Source organism: Tachysurus vachellii, chromosome 25 (assembly GCF_030014155.1).
Source record: "Tachysurus vachellii isolate PV-2020 chromosome 25, HZAU_Pvac_v1, whole genome shotgun sequence".
NCBI classification, from domain to species: domain Eukaryota; kingdom Metazoa; phylum Chordata; class Actinopteri; order Siluriformes; family Bagridae; genus Tachysurus; species Tachysurus vachellii.
Genome location: NC_083484.1, coordinates 8,191,164 through 8,207,775, shown reverse-complemented (window position 1 = coordinate 8,207,775; position 16,612 = coordinate 8,191,164). Strand labels below are relative to the sequence as shown.

At 35.5% G+C, this 16,612-nt stretch overlaps 1 protein-coding gene across 7 annotated transcripts in view; it reads left to right on the top strand.

Moving 5' to 3' along the window:
• asap1b (ArfGAP with SH3 domain, ankyrin repeat and PH domain 1b) overlaps positions 1-16,612 on the top strand; it is a 63,220-nt gene that overhangs the window by 29,222 nt on the left and 17,386 nt on the right. For all 7 annotated transcript variants that reach the window (XM_060862199.1, XM_060862196.1, XM_060862193.1 and 4 more), the window contains 14 exons: positions 2,290-2,364; positions 4,738-4,787; positions 5,349-5,478; positions 6,463-6,548; positions 7,650-7,725; positions 7,844-7,930; positions 8,756-8,856; positions 9,189-9,258; positions 9,500-9,587; positions 10,107-10,155; positions 11,374-11,537; positions 15,643-15,776; positions 15,860-15,951; positions 16,127-16,313. In XM_060862199.1, coding sequence (XP_060718182.1) covers positions 2,290-2,364; positions 4,738-4,787; positions 5,349-5,478; positions 6,463-6,548; positions 7,650-7,725; positions 7,844-7,930; positions 8,756-8,856; positions 9,189-9,258; positions 9,500-9,587; positions 10,107-10,155; positions 11,374-11,537; positions 15,643-15,776; positions 15,860-15,951; positions 16,127-16,313 — 1,389 coding nt within the window. The remainder of the gene's footprint in view (positions 1-2,289; positions 2,365-4,737; positions 4,788-5,348; positions 5,479-6,462; positions 6,549-7,649; positions 7,726-7,843; positions 7,931-8,755; positions 8,857-9,188; positions 9,259-9,499; positions 9,588-10,106; positions 10,156-11,373; positions 11,538-15,642; positions 15,777-15,859; positions 15,952-16,126; positions 16,314-16,612) is intronic.

Here is a 16,612-nt window from a genome sequence, read left to right as displayed (position 1 = left end):
TCACTCACACACACACACACACACACACACACACACACACACACACTTGTTTGGTCTCTAATATATGTCTGTTACAGCATTGTTTTAAAGGCTTTGCTGTCAGACATAAATCACACATTAGTTAAAATACATTAAACAGTTATGCTTTTTCAATGTATTTTTATTTATTCTATTGATTGAAACTAGTAATCTGCTTTTTTCCCCCTTAAATATTGGTAGGTCTCTACACTTCATTTCAGGATTACACTAAAGGCTAACACCCAAAGTGTGGAGTTTCTGGTGTGAATTCTATTTGTTACTGTCTAGTGTGAAAATGTAGAGAGCTCCTATATTGTTTCAGTATTTTGTCTATGGCCGTTTATTTTGACCTGCAAGTTATAGAATTCTTTGGCTGGGAGTTTTAATGGCTGTGTGTGTTGATTGGCACTCATACAATGCAAAAGAGTATTTTAGACATACCCAGCAACCTCACACAGTACTGTGAATAGGAACAGCTCAAGATTATGTGTAGACTCTATTAGTGTTCTGTCAGTTCTTATTGAGGGTCAAATTTATCACATACACAATCATATACAGTACAGCATTCAGTAAAAAGCTTTTTACAACTGGCCTTGTTATAAAGAATATGGACAATAATCAAAATAGAATAAAAAGAAGGTATTAATAAAGTAAAATGCATTAGTAAGGAATAAAATGGAATTGGCTATATAATAAATTGAATATACAATAAAAAGACAAAATATAGTAAAATACAGCATGTATGATATGAATATAAATATAGTTATAAAGCACAAAGATATTTGCAATATGTTTGCAGTTTTTATGCAATAATTCAACATGAGCTGTGCTCCGAATGGTCTGCAGGAAGGAACTCCTCATTCTCTCTGTGTTTGCCATCAAGAAGCGGACGCGCTTTCCTGACCACAGCCGAGCGAGGAGTCCATCTTCATAGGCTTGGTCCTGCACCATGTGCTATAGATCTATTGCAGGTTGGGGAGCTCAGTGTGGATACACTCAGCTAATTGCACCACCCTCTGGAGAGCTCGCCTATCCTGCTTGGTGCTCTGATGCTCTCCGTCAGATTGCTATCAATGTCGCAAGTGTAGAAAGTCCTTAGCATCTGAGAGGGCTGTTTAAATCCTTTAAGTGTCTAAGGTGGTAACAACACTGCTGATCTTTCCGTTTAATGCAGGTGTTTCCATACTAGAGGTTGTGACTCAGCTACAAATGGGGCTGTAAGAGCAACCTGCAGTCTCCTTTGTTTCATTCTTTTATTTTACTAATTTTTAGTAGAAACATCAAAGCCAGATTTTGTGTGCTGTTTTGAAATGTTACTTGGATCCACATTATTTTACACTTTATTTTAAAATAATAAAAAAATAAAAAATGACATGCTGCGGTTGCTTAGTTGAAGCTCAACAACAAAATTGGACACATTCCCAACCATCTACATATAAATGTACTCCTGTTTTTTGTCTAATCACGTAATGTACTAATCTAAATTGTTATTGAGTACTAACAGTTAATGTTTATTTTATTGTTATTATTTTGGATAGTGTTTGGATTTTAAACACCTCCAATAGTAATAGCTTTGAATTTAAGGTCCTGAGGTTTTGATTTGAGGTAAAACCTGTGATTGTGGTGGAAAGTTAAAGCTCACCAATATTTTTTTACAACATTGACCATAACATTACTAAACACTGTCCTGTTCAATTTAGAAATCTGATGGACAGGAACAGACAGGGATGTGTTGATTTTGTACTAACATCTAGTGAATGTCACTTTTAAATCTTCCTCATATAAGCATGATATGCAGCAAGTGTGTGTGAATAATGCTGCTTGTGTTGCTGCTGCCACAATCATGTGTCAGTTATAAACCATCCCATTATATACACACTTCCCACTGCTCTGGGAGTCAGTGCAAGGAGTACAAAATGTTTTTATTCACTTGCATTACACATTCTTGTGCAATCAACATCATAAAAAAAGCTTAAATGTAGAAAATCTATAATGTTCATTTGATTTTGGAAAGTTTGTATTAAGGCTTCACAAAATGGCTGATGATGCCATTTTGAGGACACTGAAGCATCTGAAGCATTAATTTTCTCTCTCTCTCTCTCTCTCTCTCTCTCTCTCTCTCTCTCTCTCACACGTTAACTCTCTCTCGCTCTCTCTCTCTCTCACTCTCGTTCTTGCTCTCTCACTCACTCTGTCTCTCTCTCTCTCTCTCTCTCTCTCTCTCTCTCTCTCTCTCTCTCTCTCTCTCTCTCTCTCTCTCTCTCTTTACAGCTTCAGAACCTGAATCATAATGTGATCTTCACATTGGACTCTCTGCTGAAAGGAGACCTGAAAGGCGTTAAGGGGGTGAGAGTTATAGGCCGACACATTCACAAACACTAATTGCAAAAAAAAAATTATCAAAAATTGGTCTCTGGCCGAGGACTGAGCAGCAGAGGGGGGGGTTGATTGGCAGAGAGAGTGCTTGAAGGGGGATGGAGAGTTTTTGTTATCAGACAGAGAGACTGTATATAAATAGTTTTATTGAAATTATTGGTACTGGGAATGAACTTTAGCCTGATATAGAATATTAAAGGCATTATCATCATTAGTACACCACAAGCACATCTCAGAGTTGCTCAGAATTCCCATTCCAGCTATGAATCTGTAAACAAAACTACTCTGTTGGATTTTAGATAATTACTAAATTCCTTTGTTTGATTATTTGAAGTTTGCAAAGTATGTTTCTTGTAAAATAAATAATTTGTTCAGTTTCATGATCATGCATGGTCATATTTCCCCAGGCCAATGCACATATTGCGTATATGTGGTTTCTTTGACAGAGCTATTAAGACATCGATTGTACACTTGTATGCATGATGTGGTTTTGTCCAAATGCTGATTTTCAATTTTCCATTTAAGCTCTCAAACAGTGCAGGGTGATGGTTGCAGTGCAGAATATAACTAGTGCTTTTGACAGCTATATGTGGAGGCAACTGAATTACAGTGACTGTGAATACACCACTACATTTTAGTTTTATAGGTTAAAATTGCAGTTTTAAGAAGAGGAGATCTTTCAGTGTCCTTGTTGCCATTTCTTGCCATGAAATCACTGAAAATATAACTTTTGCAACTTTTTTACTTTTCTCTGGTGATTCTTAAGTGTGCCCACATCACCTGTGAGCTATACTATACTATACTATACTGTACTATACTATACTATACTATACTATACTGTAGCTATACTATACTGTAGCTATAATTTAATACTGTGAATATTTAGTTCTAGCTTGTGTGTTTTTATGTGCATTATTCTGTTTTGCACAGAATTTGCCAAATAATTACATTCACCTAATTTGGCTGTCACTTTGAACAAAAGTGAATTTCTGTTGAGATCAAGCTGTGCAGTTGAAGGTCTTTCTTAAGGGCTCAACAGTGGCAGCTTGGTAACTGTTGGCTGCTACTATCCACATAATCCACTGTAACTCTGAGGTTCATGAATATTTGCAATGGATGAGGAGGTTTTGGTAGTGTGTTTTGGCCCTTGATAACACTACTAGTTACAGTGCGTCCTTGTTGCAAGCAGATTGAATTTGTTTGGTTCTCTTTGAGAGAACAGAATTCTACATGAAAATTAAATCAGCATCTTTAAAAAGCTGGTCAGCTTAAGGAAGCATGAAGTGCTCTAAAATTTCTTGGTAAACGGGTGCAGTGACTTTGGTTTTCAAAAAGCACAGTGGACCATCACCAGCAGATGACATTGCACCCCAAATCATAACAGACTGTGGAAACTTTAACTGTGGACTTCATACAACTTGGGTTATGAGCTTCTCCACCCTTCCTCCAGACTCTAGGACCTTGGTTTCCAAATGAAATACAAAACTTACTCTCATCTGAAAAAAAGACTTTGGAACACTGGACAACAGTCCAGTTCTTCTCCTTAGCCCAGCTAAGATGCCTCTGATTTTGTCTGTAGCTCAGGAGTGGCTTAACACGAGGTATTTGACAACTGTAGCCAAATTCCTTGACACGTCTGTGTGTGGTGGCCCTTGGTGCCTTGACCCCTGCCTCAGTCCAATCCTTATAAAGTTCACCCAAATTCTTGAATCGATTTCGCTTGACAAGCCTCTCAATGCTGCAGTTCTCTTGGTTGGTTGTACATTTTTCTTCCACACTTTTTCTTTCCACTCAACCTACTGTTAACATGCTTGGATACAGCACTCTGTGAACAGCCAGCTTCTTTGTTTGTGGCTTACCCTCCTTGTGAAAGGTGTCAATGATGCTCTTATGGATTGGTGGCTTTTTGTTAAATGTGAGTTAAAATCATCACAATTAAAAGTACCAAAGACTTAAACTACTTCAGTCTGTGTGTACTGAATTTAGTGAATACACAAGTTTCACTATTTAAGTTAAATTTTTCCCAACATTCTAATTTATTGAGATGCACCTGTATATTTCTCAGCTATATATATTTTTTTAGATGGACCATCCGACCTGCACATTTCTGAGCTCGTTGTATCTGATTGTTAATGAGTCTTTTAAGAGTTTAAGGAGGTCAGCACTGCTGTGCCTGATAATTTATTTATATTCTTCTCATTAATCTACTTATTTGTTTTGTAAATACACATGTACACTTTCTCTTAATAATTATAATACCTTTTATGTATTGACTATTGTCACATTGCATACCATCTCAAAACATTTTTTAAGCCTGTTGATCATTTTATTTTTTTTTCTTAGGACCTGAAAAAACCATTTGACAAAGCATGGAAGGATTATGAAACAAAGTTGTAAGTTTGCCTCTGTAACTTTCGAAACATTTTATGTTTAGTGGCGTGTCTTTGAGTATCTTTATGTATTATTGTGTTCTTGATAGTGGAATTATAGCACTGTACAAGATGACCCACAGTCCTGCTGAAAACTCATTGCAGGGGTGGACAAAACTTGTTTGTTAAAAATTTATTAGCTAAACCACTAAGCAAATTAAAGTTCCAGTCTGCTATCCAGTCCTGTGATTTAGTTACCTGGATGCCTAATTGTTTAGACTTAAAAAGTCGTATCTAACATAATATAATCAAAATCAATGCATTATTGGAGACTAAGGGAAACAAGCAAGCAGGAGACCATATTATCGAAACCGTGTTAAATTATAATGCCTTTTATTTTAAATAAATGGTTTTTAAGGTTTGCATTGAAAATGACAACTTGTAATGGGTATTCTGGTTTCTTTTAAAGTCTCACTTTACTTGCAGCATTATATAGAGCATGTCAGTACTGTTTATTATGCCTGTTTATTACGAAATACGTAAGTGTATTTGTGTTAAGGTTATGGTGTGTGTGTGTATCTTCAGTACAAAGATCGAAAAGGAAAAACGAGAACATGCCAAGCAACATGGCATGATCCGAACAGAGATTACGGGTGCTGAAATTGCAGAGGAAATGGAGAAGGAGAGACGCCTTTTCCAGCTTCAGATGTGTGAGGTGAGTACAAGATCACTAGAGACACACCACTGACTTTATTTTGACATTATGAGTTGCCGTGATAAAATACATGCAAGTCGGACCAGCCTGTAATTGAAATATTTCATTTAGATTTTTGGTGTGATTTTGAATCCAGCCCTCAGTGGGTTGATGATTTTAGTTCCCTGTGACCCTTTTTACGTTATTTTGTTCTCAACAAATTGCACAATGTATGTAAGTAAAGATTTTCAAGTTGAAAATTTCTCTAAATCCACTGTGTTTTTTTTAAGTGTTCTTTTAAGTTTTGGAGCAGTGTATTAAAATACACAAAATTATCTGTGCAAGAATTGTGCTTTGTTTTTTATTATTATTATTATTATTATTATTATTATTATTATTATTGTTGTTAAAAAAATTGTCTTTTTTTTTGGCATGATTTGATTATTTATTTTCTGTCTTATTCATTTTTGTTGCTTAATTCATTCTATTCACTCTTCTTTCTGCACTGAAAAGGTTTAGCTAAATGTCCCTCAAAACTTTCATCTTATTCCGTTCTGTGTAAGGCCAGGCCTCACAGTGTGTTGTTTTATGCTGACAGATGTACTCATACATGCAATGAAATAAATCCTGAGCACAGATGCAAAACAGCAGACTTCAGTTAAACTGCAAGTTTAGCCAGATTTTCTTGTGGCATAAATCAGGATTAAGGATTTGTTTTATTGATGTATTTGTTAGCTATCTTCAGTTTCTAGACAACTGTCATGTCATGAGTCTGATGTGAAGAAGCCCTTCTTCAGGCATCTGTACTGAGGAACAAAAACATGTTATTACAAATTTTTTTGCAAGAGGTTTACAATGGAGGCTTTTAGTATGTAAAGTATTTAAAAAGACTCAACCAGACCAATCTGTGTAAAAGTTTTAAATGTCAAATTGGCCACAAATGTGGAAGGTGGTATGATAACCTGACATGCGTTCATATGTTTAAAAATTCCCTTGCTTTCACAGTACCTGATCAAGGTGAATGAGATTAAGACAAAAAAAGGTGTTGACCTTCTCCAGAACCTGATAAAGTATTACCATGCACAGTGCAAGTAAGTTATTCATTTAACAATCAATTATAAATTGTGTTGCATAATTTGTATACAAAGTACCTCCACTATGGGATCAGCACTTTTATTTATTTATTTATTTTTTATAAATCTTTCTTCTTGTTCTCCCCAGTTAGTTTTTTTTGCACTAACTTAGTGCCAATAAGTTGACCAGTTCCCACCCACCACTTAGGTATCCCCATCATATAACAGCTACCATTCTGGGAATGTTATGACATACTTCCACTGTGACTTGAAGCCGCTCATCCTCATTTTTATCCTGCTACATGTACATGTATATCTTGTATCCTGCTTTCTGTATAAACTCCGTCTCTTACTATAACGGCCACAGTTAAATTATGGGAAAAGGTATGGATTGTCCCGGGGTTAGATTTGTGGTCAAGCTGTGGCAAGCTGGGCTTTTGGGTGGAAAAGCTCTATTTGTCTGCAACATTTGTAAAGAAATGTTAAAAAGTGCTTAGAGAATGTTTCCCATACCATAGCAAAAAGTCAATGGCTTCTAAAAAGTGATGAGCTGAGAAAGGCCAGTCTAAGCACTATCCTTGGTCTATCAGCACATCAGCAGAGTCATGTCCTATTGATTTTATAGCACTTGCCTTGCAGTACACAACCATGTTAAGTCATCATATCTGCTGCAGAGGAGCTCTAAAATACTACTGTATGGCTTTTTAGTCTTTTGAGTCTGCAGTAGTTCACAAAGTCTTTCACTGAGCTCCAACATTTCTCACATTCAGACAAATGCACAATGTGTCAGGGTCTTGGTAGCAGTGGGAATTGTGGGCATTTGACTCATCTGCCTTTTGGCAGGTTATTAGAGTTGGCAAGATCTTGAATATGAGTTATGAAAATTAGTTTAAGGAAAATTAAGATTTAGTTTAAAGAAGATTTTCCTATCTGAGGTAACTAATTACTACAGTTGCTGGAGCTGCTGTCTGAGCTGATCTATTGCAGAAAATTAATCTGCACCTTCTGACCAATCAGAATTGAGAATTTAACAGCTATGTGGTATAAATATGTTATTAGAAGTATTCTTAATTATTATTTTATTATTGTTCTTAATTTATGTTCTGTAATTATTTTCAGTTTCTTCCAGGATGGTTTGAAGACAGCTGATAAGCTCAAGCAATACATTGAGAAGCTAGCTGCTGATCTTTACAATGTATGTACTTTGCATTGAGAACTGCTTTCTATACATTATTATAATGAGTAACAGTTTTATTCTTAATCTTAATCTATATATAAATATATATAATTAAATACTATTCTCTGGTTCCTAGATAAAGCAAACTCAGGATGAGGAAAAAAAGCAGCTCACAGCATTGAGGGATCTCATCAAGTCCTCCTTGCAGTTAGAGCAGAAGGAGGTAAGCAGACAGTGTGGTGTGCCCCGATTTCAGTCCAAGCAGGTACAAAAACACTTGCTGAGTATTATCCTTATTAGTTGCTAAGGCAGGGATTGGTGTTTTGGAATACATTTATAGGGTTACACTATAGTAGGGTTAATTAGATTTACAAATTTATCAAGAAATTTCATTATGTAGTGAATTGTCCACCCTGAGTAAAAATTACATGAAGACCAGTTTTTCAAATTTCATTAGCATGCATTTGTAACTTGAAATATTATGGATCTTAGTAACTGTTCAAGTGTTGTAGACAAATGTAAAATTGTAACTTTTGAAAGATTGTTATAAGTACATATAGACCTATTTGTGTGAGAGCGAGAGAGGGAGTACCCAGTGCTGTACCATGCTGGTAGCCAGTATGAGGTCGACCTTGCTGGTAACTAGTGTTGTGCCCTACTGGTTGCTCAGTAGAAAGTCACTGATTGAAATACACAGTATTCAGTAATGTTAGATGGTTGACAAGTAGCTACATGCCTTCTGTTTATGTACCATGCTTTTCACACTTTTTCCTGTGTTTTCCACTTGCTACCTTTTTGGACTGAAGTCTAGAAGAGTAAGTTCAGCATGTAGTGTATGTTGAGTTGCATAGTCTGTATTTACTATTACAGAAAATGATTGTTTTTCATGTTCTTTTTGGTGTGAGTGCATTGTACAACATGGATTTTCCTTTTTATTACCTGCAATTATTTTACACATTTTGTGGATTCCATAAAGTATAGGACTGGTATTTAATATTTGTATACTTACATCATGCATATATTTATGTATATGTTTGTCCTTGGACAGGACTCTCAGAGCAAGCAGGGAGGTTACAGCATGCACCAACTGCAGGGTAACAAAGAGTTTGGCAGTGAGAAGAGAGGATATCTGCTGAAGAAGAGTGATGGGTAGGAAAATTTACAATATGCATAAAGACTGTAGAAATTTTTATCTAAAGTAGATAAATCGGCAGAATTCTTTCAGCCTTTTGTGAATTTGAATTACAATACCAAAGCCTATCTATATATGAATATTGTCAGTATATACACTGTGGGTATCTTGGGTACAGTTGTACATACAATGTACATAGTGCAGATATTGCAGTTTATTTCTTAAAATCTATTAAAATTCCTTAAATGTGCTCACAAAAAAAACAGAAGGCGATGAAATATAGCAAATAAATAAATATTAGTAAAACTAGCAGTTAGCCATGATTAATGACGTAACTTTTTCCTCACAGGCTGCGAAAAGTATGGCAAAGAAGGAAGTGCTCAGTGAAAGGAGGAATTCTCACTATTTCTCATGCCACGGTAAGTTAGAGACGGTTACAGACACTCAAATTTCCCATTTGATGACTGGTAAAAATCTAATTTTCATTTATAGTAGCAAAGATGCATCCATGCTCCAAATGAATCAATATATAAAACTTTATTATTATTATTATTATTATTATTATTATTATTATTATTATCATCATCCAAGTTGTTATTCTGTAACCAAAGTTAATTGCTGAATTTATTTGCCTTTTTTTGTGTATGTGTGTGATAACAGTCCAACAGGCAACCAGTCAAACTGAACCTACTCACATGCCAGGTCAAGCCAAGCACTGAAGACCGCAAGTGTTTTGATCTTATTTCTCGTAAGAGCAACCAACCCCTTTCAACTATTTCTATTTGCACCTAAGTTGAGAAAAAGAAAATCAAAGCAGAAATGGTTACTTAGATAGATAGATAGATAATACGTTAATTCAGGTTAAAGCCTATAGCTACTTAATTGTATATTTCTGATTTTTTAAAGTGATCATGTCAGTTTACCAACTGTCCTCACTGGCCACGCTGTTTTCAATAGTATATTCGGAAATGTTTTCAGTACCTCCAGTGACTACATTGTTTGTAGTATAATAGTCAATACAGACAATTACAATTACAAATGCGAAATAAAAAAGCAAAACAAAGGGCAATATAAAACATGTGAGTACAGATTTAGTTTTTTTCTTAGGTCTGGTGGTCTTGGAAACCTCACTGTATCTGAATTCTGGCAAATTAATTTGGCCAAGATGTTTTTTCTTTCTTATTTTTTATTTTTTTAAACCTATATTAGATCATACAACGGACTATGTTTTAGTGTTATAGTGTTATGTTTTTCTGTTTTAATGTAGATAATCGAACATATCACTTTCAGGCTGAAGATGAACAAGAGTTTGTAATGTAAGTATATTTACCCTATTTTCAGCAACATACTGTATATATTAAGTCTCTGTTATGCGATTGAATTTTGATCATTCTGAATAGAAGATATTATAAGATAAAGTAAACTGCATAATCCAATCATAAAAACTTGGTAATGGTAATGATAAGTAATGCCAATTTACCATCTGTTAGCAGTTTGTATTTTACCTGTGCATTTACTTGATATTACTTTTGCACTTTTCTGAATATAAAAGCATAAAGGTAGTGCAGTTGTAGCATTTAAAATTGTATTGTTCAAGCTGAGAAGCTTTCATTTAGTCACTCAATGAACCCACAGCATCTTCTTCCCACACCTCTTTTTTGTTCTTGTTTATCTTAGTGTCAGCTTAGTGTCAGTGTCAGTTAATTGTATGTCTTGTATTGTCCACCATGTGCTTACCATGGAATAGCCTTGTTGCTGACACAGCATTAAAAATGATTCACTTAACTTATGTGACTAAGCAGGGTTGCCAGGTTCTGTTTGTAATAGCTGCATGCTGCAGATACTAGAAATCAGAAATGAACACCACTGTTAATCTCTTTACCATGAAAAGACAGAGATGTAAAATGTATATGCCTTTTGCTTTCTAGCAAGCATTTTAAATAACATAAAAAACAATAGTACACTTGCTTGTATCTGTATTAAAAGATACAAATCAGACTATTGTTCATAACTTTATTTAACATGATTTAGGACTCTTAACAATTGGAATAATGTATTTGTATTTGGTTACATACCTGTACTTGAAAAGGATGAATACATTTAGAAGTTTAGAGTTTTTTGGTTTCTTTTGCATCTGTCTTGCTCAGGGACAGGTTATTTCAAAATAATATTTATATACTGAATTTATATATTTGATTTATATGTTTGAATTGATTTGAAAACAGCGCATGTGAAGGAAGTTCAATGGACAGTCATTAATTGTCTGTTGTTTTTCTTAAGCCTCTCTCAAATGAACAGTGTCTCTATGCCATACTACACTGCAAACAGGGCATAAAAGCACAGACTGTGCAAATACTTTGGAAATAAAGCATTTAAAGGAGAGAAATTTTACCCTAGGAAAAAAAAAACATACATACATGCACATGCACACACACAAAGAAGTGTCCAGAAGTTGAAAGGTAATGTAATCATATCTGGTTATAGTTGCATTTGAAATGTTCCATGGTTGTTATCCTATATGTCTGCATTTACAGCTGGATTTCAGTGCTAACTAACAGTAAAGAAGAGGCATTGAACATGGCATTCCGAGGAGAGCAGACAGCAGGAGACGATGGCCTGGAGGATCTGACCAAAGCCATTATTGAAGATGTTCTGCGTATGCCTGGCAATGAAGTTTGTTGCGACTGTGGGGCTGCAGGTGTGTGTGTGTGTGTGTGTGATCATTCTTGTAACCTTGTAGCTAAAGCATGATCAATAATAAGTCAATTAAAAGTTAAGTTGTGTATAGATTAAGTGGCAATGCCAGTAGGTCTCAGGTGATCATCTAACAAGTGCACAGCCGAGACTGATAGTTGTTCACATATGGAATTTTTCTGTGTCTAGCTTCAGTGGCCACTTGTGATCACGTTGTCAGCAACATGGTGGTCTAAAAGCACTCACTTTATTACTGATATCAAGAAATACTTTATGCCTTATAATATGTAAGGAATAAAACATGCAAGGGGATGCCATTATATGAAAAGTAATTAATGCCAAACTAGTTTTGTTCTATAACATGTCCTGCAGTGTTTTATCCTTCTTATTCCATAGCTTATTTGCCATCACTTACAAACGTAATTTGTTGACATGTCTTGCTTTTTCACTGTCTATATTTGCATTAAAAATTGTGGAATGTCCACAGGACAAGTTCATTTCTATTATCATTTAGTTTATAACAAATATAGACAATCCTTGACTCACCAGCCTCTTTTGTTTTTTCTTCTGAAGTGAGTAAGAGAAAAAGCATGAACTTTTTCATATAGAGCAAGCAACACACAACACAACGATTATCAATGATTAGACTTTGTTAGATAAAACTTTTTAATCCATTTATTATTATTGTTATTATTATTACTCCTTAGATTATGTAGATTTTCTGTAATGTAAGCTTAGTTTGAGTGAGTGCAATAACATAAAACTGTTTGTTACTGCCATTATATATATTTAAAAAAAAATCCACACCTTCCTACCAGACTGATAAAGAGAATTCACAACAGCACTGTGGTATAAACTAAATATTGTGTGATTGGTATACTCATGCCATGCTGAGAGCAGCTGATGAACTGACAATGAGTTTAATTTATGGTCCTTTTCATGCAGCACTACCAGGACATTGCAGTCCATTACTGTAATGTTTTGGTTACTCATATTATTTTATATCATTGTTATCACTTAATGGTTCCTAAGTGGTACTGTCCACAGCAATTTCATGCTACAGCCCAATTCTCCTGTGAATATTCAACTGTCTTTAGACCATATGGGCCATTCTCAGCAAATGGTTTCCAAGTGAGAAAAACACCAACCAATATTGCATCAGGATAGATCAGAGAGCAGAATGGGTCAGGATCACCGGTATCTCAGGAGTTGAATGTGTGGCTCAAAATAAATGGGGTTATAGTTCTAGAGATTGGGAATAGACTTTTACATTGAGGCTAGGTCTGAGTCCCAATAATTAATTGTAAGGCTGCTTTGTACCTCTGGAGCTTTGTAGGATCAAGCTCTGCCCCCTTCTATAGCCTTCATTATTCAAGCTGTCAACAAATAGCCTTTACATTTTGGTAGAAGTAGACTTGGTGGATCATGAGAGGGTACAATTTCTGGTTCTGGTAAGAACAATATCTGCTGCATTTCTGATTCACCAGAGCTTGTTTATGCACCTACTCGAGCTTTCAGACAGTCTAAGCATTATTTTGCTTGATCAAGTTCTATGGGGTCAGACAGTGAGAACTAGACAGATAGTAGATTATTGATAAAACTGTGCAGTAGCTGACATGAATGTATATTTGACACAGATGTTGGCTAGGTGTATATATTATGACTAAAATACATTTTAAATGAGATGAGATAATGGTCTGAGAAATCTATTGCAACTGTGTCTACATTTGCTATATTTAATCTATATTTAATTTAGCCTGCCTGTCTGCTCACTGGCCTTGACTTTGGATTGTCACATAATATTTAGCCCTGTTTTGACACTGTGCTCTATGCTGTAAGAAATGAGAGCAGCATCTTCTGTTGGATAGACTCTGTCTTGCTCAAACAAGCCAATCTCGCTTTTAAAAGTGCTCCAGTTATCTATATAGCCCACATTCTTTTTGGTGTCTCACTTGGACATCCAGCACTTCAGTGACCATAAACTGCTGTGAACTACATTACCACACCACATATGCTTATGCCCCTTAAAAGCTTATTTTATGTGCCTTCACATAGAGTCTCTTGTAACAAGAGCTCTACTAGGTTACTCAGTGGGTGCTTCATGGAGGAGAGCTAACATGTTAGACACGAGAAGTGGAAAGGAGTGATGCTCCTTTGGGTGAGATTTAGCATTGGATTAGGCTTATACTGATGAGATGTTACCCATTCACCTTACCTACAGGGTTCTAAAGCCTGAGTTATAGAATTTCAAACGTCACTTAAGGCATCCGGACATTCCCTCTAAATGATGGGTACCTTTAATGCTGCAGCGTTCCCTGTCACAGAGCTATCTAATACACACATCACACTGAGAATGCTGTGTTTGAAGAAAGAGTTACATCTGCCAAGAAACTAAATCTAGGGGATAGCTGTTTCAACATAAAAGTGTCCTCAAAGGAAGGACTTGCAAGGCTTAGCTAATCTACTGATGTGAAACCCAGTAAAAACGTGTAGAGGAATTTGAAATGTTGAGTCAATCGTGGGATCCTCGTAACCTTGGGGAATTAAAAATTATTTGTCAAGAGTAATTGGCCAAAATTCAACCAGAATGCTGCAAAAAAGCGAACAGCCTTGTAACAAAGTACCTATATTAGTAATTTGTGTTGTGCTTTTTATATACATTTTCTTTGTTTATGCTTATGAATACATTTATATTTGTTCATTTGTTTATATTACAAAGTTACATTTGTTTATAGTATAAATACAAAAGACATTGTTTGCAATTTGAACTGTAAGTACTGTATATTTAAATAACAAAGCCAAAAGTGACTAGCTGCTTATTAGTGTTAATTTCGTCACCTATTTTTAATTTAGTCTTAGTCTTAGTCTTGTGCGAAATGTCCTTGTTAGTTTTAGTCATATTTAGTCATTCACATATCTTTTTTGTTAGTCTTAGTTTTAGTCGACTAAGTCTCGTCATTTTAGTCTAGATTTAGTCAAAAGAAAACTCAAGGTATCTTAGTCAAGTTTTAGTCGACTAAAAGTCTTTTAATTTTAGTCTAGTTTTAGTCAAATTTAGCTTGACCACATCTGGAATCTATTGTAAGAATAAATACAACGAGGCCTCATTAAATGCAATAATATCAGGAACACAAGTGTTAAAGTGGAAATAAATAACTTAATGAAAAGCCTAAGATCAAAACTGTAGGTGTGTGTGTGTATATGTGTGTGTGTGTATATATGTGTATATATATATATATATATATATATATATATACACACACACACACACACACACACACACACACACACACACACACACACACACACACACACACACACACACACATATATATATATATATATATATATATATATATATATATATAAAATGTATGTATGTATGCACACATTTATTTTTGAGCGGCGTGTGGGCAAATTCTTTCTACGCACACACTATTTTATTTCTTGATAACAGACCGCAGCGAACTATAACACACCGTTGCCATGGACACACAGGATTCTAACCGTAGAGACGGAGCGCACTATTTTCTTTAGCGGAAACAATACAATTGTTTTTAAATCAATAAACTCCTTTTTAAATCATCATTTTGTGTCAAATTATCGATTTATTTGGTAGGTAGCAATATAATAAGCGGGATCCGCTTCGCGGACCTGTAACTTGAGCAACAGCGCAAAGCCGCAAACTCGTGAATATTTTAAAGGCGTAACAGCTGATGAAAAAGCAGAGACAATTGTAGACGAAAATGAAGAGAGATTTTATCTTAGTTTTTATTTTATACAAAACATTTCCGTCTTGTCTTTTTTCGTCAACAATAATGCATGTTAATTTAGTCTTAGTCAGCGTTTTTGGACAGTGGCGCAGTCTTGTCATCGTCTCGTCTTAGTCATGAAAAAAAAGGTTGTTGATTAACATATTTCGTCTCGTCTCGTCTGACGAAATTAACACTACTGCTTATTCAGTATTAATACTCTTACTGTACGTAGGTCCACTTTACCCTTTGAGTTCTAAAAGACCTCCTGGAGATGTGAAGCCCTCAAAATGAGGTGTCACACAGTGGTTTTTGACCTGATTTGCTAATATGCTTATTTTATCTTTCGTCCCGTAGATCCAAAATGGTTGTCGACTAACCTGGGCATTCTGACGTGTATTGAGTGTTCAGGCATTCACAGGGAGATGGGAGTACACATCTCTCGCATTCAGTCCATGGAACTGGACAAATTGGGAACCTCTGAACTCTTGGTGGGTTAGTCAGCTGCTCCATAGCTAATAAACTGCATCAAACAGTACAGCTGGTACATTCATTCTCAATATTCTGCTTTCAGCTGGCCAAGAATGTTGGGAACAGTAATTTTAATGACATTATGGAAGGAAATCTTCCATTTCCATCTCCAAAGCCTACTCCATCTAGTGATATGTAAGTAATTAAAGGCTGTTTCTTAATTCTAAAATTTCAATATTTATAATCAACTTCTTATTCAAATGCAGATGTACTTTGTTTACTGCATTCTGTTTTCCACATCCTGTATTCTACAGCTAGTATTTTCTGTTTTCTGCATCCTTTCATGTTTTTTAATTTTTTTTTATATTAGGACACTTCGCAAGGAGTTTATAAATGCCAAATATGTGGATCATAAATTTGCAAGGAAGATTTGCAGCTCTGCAGTGTTGAAGCTGAGCGATCTGAATGATGCAGTGAGATCACGTGACCTTCTGGCTCTCATTCAAGTATATGCTGAAGGGGTGGAACTTACAGAGCCTCTTCCTGATGGAGGAATGGTGAGTTTATGGACTTATTGTGGAACCTGTTATTAACTATATGATTTATCAGTCTGAGATACATGTAATATACACCTCCATTTGCTATTATGTAATAGTTTATAAGCATTTGAGTAAATTTACTGTGAAAATGTTCTCTGAAGATACACCAATCAGGCATAACATTATAAGCACTGCCAGGTGAAGTGAATAACACTGATTATCTCTTCATCACAGCACCTGTGAGTGGGTGGGATATATTAGGCAGCAAGTGAACATTTCCAAAACTGCAGCTTTTGTGGGGTGTTCCCAGACTGCAG